Source organism: Mya arenaria, chromosome 5 (assembly GCF_026914265.1).
Source record: "Mya arenaria isolate MELC-2E11 chromosome 5, ASM2691426v1".
In the NCBI taxonomy this organism is placed as follows: Eukaryota; Metazoa; Mollusca; class Bivalvia; order Myida; family Myidae; genus Mya; species Mya arenaria.
Genome location: NC_069126.1, coordinates 32,585,346 through 32,591,979, shown reverse-complemented (window position 1 = coordinate 32,591,979; position 6,634 = coordinate 32,585,346). Strand labels below are relative to the sequence as shown.

Here is a 6,634-nt window from a genome sequence, read left to right as displayed (position 1 = left end):
ACTGGCGGAATAATCCACTGTCTTTCTAATGGTTGTGTTATTGATATGTCTAGATGGCTTTAAAAGTCCGTTTTAATGTTCGCTGCATTTGTGTTTAAAATGGATTTTAAAAAGCAAGTTGAATAGCCACGTAGGTACTGAGTCTTATTTTTAGCTGAATTTCTGGGTTTTTAAAGAATTAATTATAAGTTTAGAGCAATTGAATTAATTGTAACCATCAAACAGTGATAAGTTAAATTAAGAGAATGATCAAAAGAGCCGTATCTTTAACTTTAACGAAAATCCCTGCCATCTTAAAGAATATCGCCATTCACTGTTTGGTCTATCAATTCGCGTTTTATGAAACATTTTCAGGTAGCAAAAGAAATTATTGTTTTCGAATGGCAAACGAAATATTCTTATCTTAAATTGACGAACGAAGCTAATGTGTAGGTATAAATACGGACACTATGTTTTGATATCTTAAGATGTTCAGTTTTTGCCATTTTGGTTTCGCATTTGCTCAATAAGCTTAAATATGCTGTCATTAAAATACGGATTTGAAACAACTTTATTTTACTGCATTTAATACTCTGTGGACACTGTTTTCAGTTTTTAGAAAAAGACGTATAAGGGCCTGTCTTCCATGCATTACAGGCGCGGTGGTGCTGTTGCCTTGAATTATAGATGTTTGACATTAACGAACACAATTAATGACTACTCCTATGATTAAATAGGAATATGAACGTGTTATACCATTTTATTGTATAATGATATTAGGCCAAATAGAGAAGCATTTATACTCCTTGACTAAAGGACGAGCGTTGTAATTCGCATACAATGATCCTATTGTTTTCGTAATAAATGCAACATATAAAAGGACAGTTTCAGAATGTAACGAACTTTGTTTGACGTTTACGTCATCAATATCACACCAGCTTTTTTGTTTCAAAATCCATTACCACTGGAATATATTAACGAATAAACCAATAAATAGGGGACGTAAAACGTCGATGAATATAGCATTAAATAGTCGGATATTGTGATAATAGCGCCACCCTATTGATTAAAAAAAAATACCATCATTATTTAATGTTATGATTAATAAGAATTGATAAACATCTAAAATAGGGCTTTATTACAGTAACGATGTTGGGTTGCTAAAGATTTTCAATCATTTTTATGCTGGTCGATCATAACGAGCGATAGAAACAATAGAACAATCACAAATTGACTTGCGTGTGAATATAATCTAACGTCTGTCATTGTTGTTTAAACATATGACCAAGATTAAACTAATGATTACGGGCAGATGCTACACAAAGCAATAATATACCACCTTGAGGACAATATATAACTGATCATAGAGCATGAGCACATGAACAATATTCACATTCCAAAAGGCCCATCAAATTTTCGCAATAGTATTTATTGTTGGTGAAAAATATCGACAAATTACGTTTGAATAAAAGACTAGCAGATATTCATAACATCTGATATCATTAATTTATTGACGTCCCAATCAGAGCGAAATATTGACATAAAAAATGAGGTCACCCTTGTATATCATTTATTATGAACACCAGTATATTCCTTTAAAAATAAGGAAAATATGTCTATATGTCGATATTTTAGGTTTTCATCATGTTTTATAATGCAGGGCTGTGTCCGAGATGTCCAGGATTTTTCGACAACAAAATGGCACAAACAACCAGAGTCAAGTCCTCGTGCAGGTTACGCTCATTCAACTCATATTCATATGGGTTTCTTTTCTTAACTCTGTTTGGATTTATGTTCTATCTGTCGGACTTTATTCGCTACTCGCCAGGTTCTTCCATTTACACGTTCGACAAAGAAGGAAGGGTCAATGTCACTGGAATTCTTCACCTTTTGTCAACAGGGCACCCACTATTGTTCCAACGAGATTCTCACTTCATTCAGGGCATGAGGGTAAAACAGGTTAACTGCGCTGCAATCCTTGATGGGGATAAAAATGAAACTGCGCTAGCTGAGCGCCTTGCTTCTACTAAAAATCGGACTTTTCTTCAACCAGCTGATTACATGAACATGACTTCAAATTGTCAAAAGTTTATTCTGGAAAGAGGATACATTACTGGTCCGATTGACGAACTGGAAAATGAATTTCCAATTGCTTTTAGTATACTCATGTTTGTTGCAATAGAACAGGCCGAACGATTACTTCGTGCAATATATCGTCCACAAAACTTTTACTGTTTTCATATAGACGCAAAAAGTGATAATGACTTGTATGACGCAGTGTCACGCGTGGCCGCCTGCTTTGGCAACGTGCATGTGTTGGATAAACGCGTGGATGTGCAATGGGGAAAAATGACCGTGCTTGAACCGGAACTACTTTGTATGGAGCATTTGTGGAACCGTAGTGCCAATTGGAAATATTTTATCAACCTGACCGGACAAGAGTCTCCGCTCAAAACCAACAACGAATTAGTACGTATTCTGCAGGCTTACAATGGTTCAAACGACATCGCAGGAACTGTTAAAAGGTTTGTACGCTTAGCTTGGTTAGTATTAATTCCTAAAAGGAAAACTTGGAATATCCGATTCAACCGAAACCGTAGCAACTTCCCTTATATTATATTGCTTTGGTAGTATATATGGTGCATATTTGCACAGCCACATGACGTATTTTCGGCTCGCTAGATATCTTATTGTCGTATTTTGTAATATCTCATTCCAAAAGGCATTTTTGGTATACTTTGTACATTATTCGAAAATGTAAAAAGTATTAAGTTCAAACATTTAATTAAAAAAAAGTTTGTTTGCATATATATATATATTGCAAACAAAACTTTTTTTAATAGAATGCTTGAACTTATACTTTTAACATTTCCGAATACTGCCCTATTCCTTTAATCGTAGATTATGACTCCCACTTTTCATTAGTTATATTCATATTCTATAATTGTTTCAATAGTTTCATTACGTTAGTTATTACTTCCGTACTTAATTACCAAATGTTGAAGCGAAACAATGCCATGTAGCGGGTGCAACGAAAAAAACTGGAAAGGCGAAAATACACATTTTTTTATCTCTTAGTTCTGCTCGCAATCTGACATATTTTCCAAATCTCTTTTTTAGGTGCTGCCATTGTATTATCATTTTGTCGCATATTGCTATATTCGTTTTCCTCTCCTTCTAAATTAAAAAAATGCATTCTAGTTATTCTGAAATATTTATAACACTGGCTAGTATAACGAATAAGAAAGTTGCTATTTAAAATTCATCATATAAACGAAAAAAGTGTTACCAGGCACCGAATAAACGGTACCATTTATATATAAAACCTTTTCCGGCGACTTTTATATTATGGTATTACATTGTAGCACATTTGGAGACAAAATGTTGTCTCATGGATTTCAATTGCTTACAAAGTTCAGCCATTTCAAACAATATCTAATGCCTCAAATGTGTCCATTCTATCAAAGTTTAAAATAGTTTGTGATGTCATTCGATTCAAAAGAGGTATTTTTATCGCAATGATATTTAAGCATTCCTACTAAATGAACATATTTTGTACAAAAGCAGCATAACAAAACAGTTTGTTGCCATGAGCGACAGTTAGACTGAACGCAGGGCTGCTTTGGGCAATCAGGCATTGTTTTATCGTATCCGCGTATTGTTATATATTAGCGTTATATCGAGTCTATATTATAAGCATCGTGGAAGGTTTTCAACAAGAAGGGACTTGTTTTGTGTTTTCAATTGCTTCGCTAATTAATAAATTTACTACTTTCAGAGCCAACACAAATCGATGGGCCGATGCAGGACCTCCACCACACGGAGTTGTTCCAACAAAGGGTGCCGTTCACATAATTGCAAGTCGTGGCTATGTGGATTTCGTGCTTCACGATCCCATTGCCGCTGACATACTTAACTGGACTCGAAAGACTGCGGTTCCTGACGAGACCTTCTTCTCGACGCTCAATCATAATCCATCTCTAGGAGTACCGGGATCTTACAAAGGTGAATTCCGTTTGGATCATGTACAGCAGCTCCATCATTTCAAGGGGCATACAGAAAGTTGTAGTTTTATTTACTAGCTAGCGACCGATGAGCTTTGCTTTATTTCTTTCTTATGTTAAAACTCAATCATTAAAACTTCATCTGTCTTTTTACAGATACGCTCGGATTCTATACGGATAATTTGCCATTAAGCGGATATTTTGAACACAGTTATCCGTCCAGTGATTTATATTCGATACAAGACTTTTACTCCAAATTAAAAAGACACAAACTAATAGTTTGTGTGCCCCTCGTTACATAACAATTATCTCTATATATACAAGCATCTAGCCATCTATAAGTTACATGTCTTAAACGTTACACGCGTGCCGGGTAGGTTAAGGCGGGAACCCGGATGTAATAATTAGTCTGTGTCATGGAATGAAAACGAGGGTACCCGTGTTCCCACTGGAAATTGATGGTCAAGTACCAGGTTTTAATCATTGCTCGTCAATGCCCTTATAGACATGTCCTCCCAGTTTGCCCTGTAGAACATTAGATTGCTTTATTATCTTTACAATCTTCATTTTGACTGTTACTTCCGCTTTCCTACAACCTGTTTAATGCTTTCCAAGGTTTCCGGAAACAGAAGCCATCAGCCTCAGTAACAGCGCCCTAAAGCCATTCGTTACGCGCTTCAAAAACCGGGGCAACTCCAACTATAAAGTTCGTATCCTGTTTGTATCTGGTGTTGGGGATCTTCCTGAATTATCACATGGAGGAGATCTCTATGCCAACAGGTTTATAATACGTACACCTCATATACGTTTGACTGCATGATACTTCAACCAAACACGCGACCAGTACCATTGCATTCCTGCATTTTACGTTCGTTGGTACGAGGAACTTGGCTTTGTGCATTGACAGCGATACAAAATATAGTTCATACCTTCAGGTTTGTGTTAGAGCGTATATCAATTAATTGGCGTTATATCTTGCTTTATCTCTGTACCTTGACTTCAATAATTGTATCTTGCTTTATCATTATATTATGGTACCTAGCAAGAAATATTGCTTTATCATTGTACCTTGCTTTCAATCATCTTGCTTCAATATCATATCATTGTATCTTGATCCCTACCATTGTATCCTGTTATATTTGCCTTCTGCTTCCCTCCATATCAATCCACTTGACCGCTATGTCCATTCTGCGAATCAACCTAAAGGTAATTGAAAAATAGTTTACGCCTGAAATATATATGAATGTTAAAACTCATAGCAAAAGTAATTCTATTAAACTATAACTCGTTGTCATAGTCTAGCTAAATCAAGCCAAATAGAATGAAATTATGTAGTTATGTTAAAGTTTTGATAAAGATTACATCAATTCAACTTTCATTTATCGAATAAAATAGTTTGATGCAAAAGTGGTCTTTCAACGTTGTATGTACGTTGGGTAACTCTCCTCTTGTGCCTTCCTATAAACATGGTGTTCTTAAATGTTTCAGCTACAGAGCTGTTCCTTGAAGTTTCGTTATTCGAAGTATAATGTTTTGTTGCATAGAAGTTATTGAGGGGTTTAAATTTGCACAATTGTAATATTGGCTGAAATGGGTCATTAAATAAATAAATATTTTATTGCAGGCATACCAGAGACAGACGGAGATATAAAGCCTTTCCTTGCCCGTTACAAGAACTGGGGCGAACGGAAATGTCATGGAAAACGGGTGCGCGCCGTTTGCGTCAACGGGGCTCGCGACCTCCCTCCCTTGAAGGACACTCAACAACTGTTCGTTAACAAGTTTCATCAAGAGTTCCATCCATTGGCATACGATTGCCTCGAGGAGTTGCTGTTCAATAGAACAAGGGACGGACAACTCGGACTGAGCATCTTTGATCTAAACTTTTATACTAACCTTGGCTTTGTGAAAAATAAAGTTGGTCGCTGACGTTTTGTTCGCTTTCTTGACTTATTCATGGTTTTGAGGCGCATGCACTCAATTGTTGAAGTTGTAAACATTCAAATTGTATTGATAACGCTTTTTACTAATGTTTAGGCTATCTGTTCTTGTTATTAAGATAAGGTTGAAGTTTCCTGATGAGTGCCTTGTATGCTTGTAACACGACAATAATAACATAATTTCCTGCTCTTGTTGTCCCTGTAGCGTCATTTGTTTTATTACACAAAATTGTTGATGAATGACGATTGAGAAAAACAGTTTTCTGCTATCTGCTATATAATATACTGTTTTTCCAAAAGTTGACAAGGAATTGTTGTCAATATCAAAACATTGTATGTGTTAAACCTGGTCAGGCATCTGAAATGTGCATGTCGGCATTCAAATGTTGATGAGTTAGTATTTTAAAATGGGTTTTCAGTTTAAATATAGGAATATCTACATATCAGAAACACAGGTAAAGGGCGCATTTTACCTTAAATATTTCAAACACAGACTTTAAAGGTTCAATTTGTTCGCCCTTTTGCATTATTATATATTAACTATAAGCATCTATGGGATCCATTAAACCTTATATTTCCGTTAATCGCCGAAAGGTAAAAATGTCTATGTTGCCAGGTGTTTCTCAGTGAAAATATAAAAGCATGTCCTTGTTGCATAATCTCTAAAATCAAATGATATGTGACGAGTCGTCAAAAATACAATTTTAATCA

At 35.6% G+C, this 6,634-nt stretch overlaps 1 protein-coding gene across 1 annotated transcript; it reads left to right on the top strand.

Moving 5' to 3' along the window:
- The first annotated feature begins 1,677 nt into the window (after window positions 1-1,677).
- LOC128235627 (beta-1,3-galactosyl-O-glycosyl-glycoprotein beta-1,6-N-acetylglucosaminyltransferase-like) lies at window positions 1,678-5,912 on the top strand. The gene is made up of 3 exons (XM_052950431.1): window positions 1,678-2,504; window positions 3,758-3,984; window positions 5,608-5,912. Exons 1-3 carry the CDS (start codon window positions 1,678-1,680, stop codon window positions 5,910-5,912), a joined length of 1,359 nt encoding a protein of 452 aa, XP_052806391.1.
- The last annotated feature ends 722 nt before the right edge of the window (window positions 5,913-6,634 follow it).

What these genes read in the sequence shown, in the direction of transcription:
- LOC128235627 (XM_052950431.1), top strand. Translation starts at nt 1,678, where the DNA reads ATGGCACAAACAACCAGAGTCAAGTCCTCGTGCAGGTTACGCTCATTC. An exon ending in ATCGCAGGAACTGTTAAAAG is followed by an intron (nt 2,505 to 3,757) that starts GTTTGTACGCTT and finishes TACTACTTTCAG; the next exon opens with AGCCAACACAAATCGATGGG. An exon ending in AGTACCGGGATCTTACAAAG is followed by an intron (nt 3,985 to 5,607) that starts GTGAATTCCGTT and finishes ATTTTATTGCAG; the next exon opens with GCATACCAGAGACAGACGGA.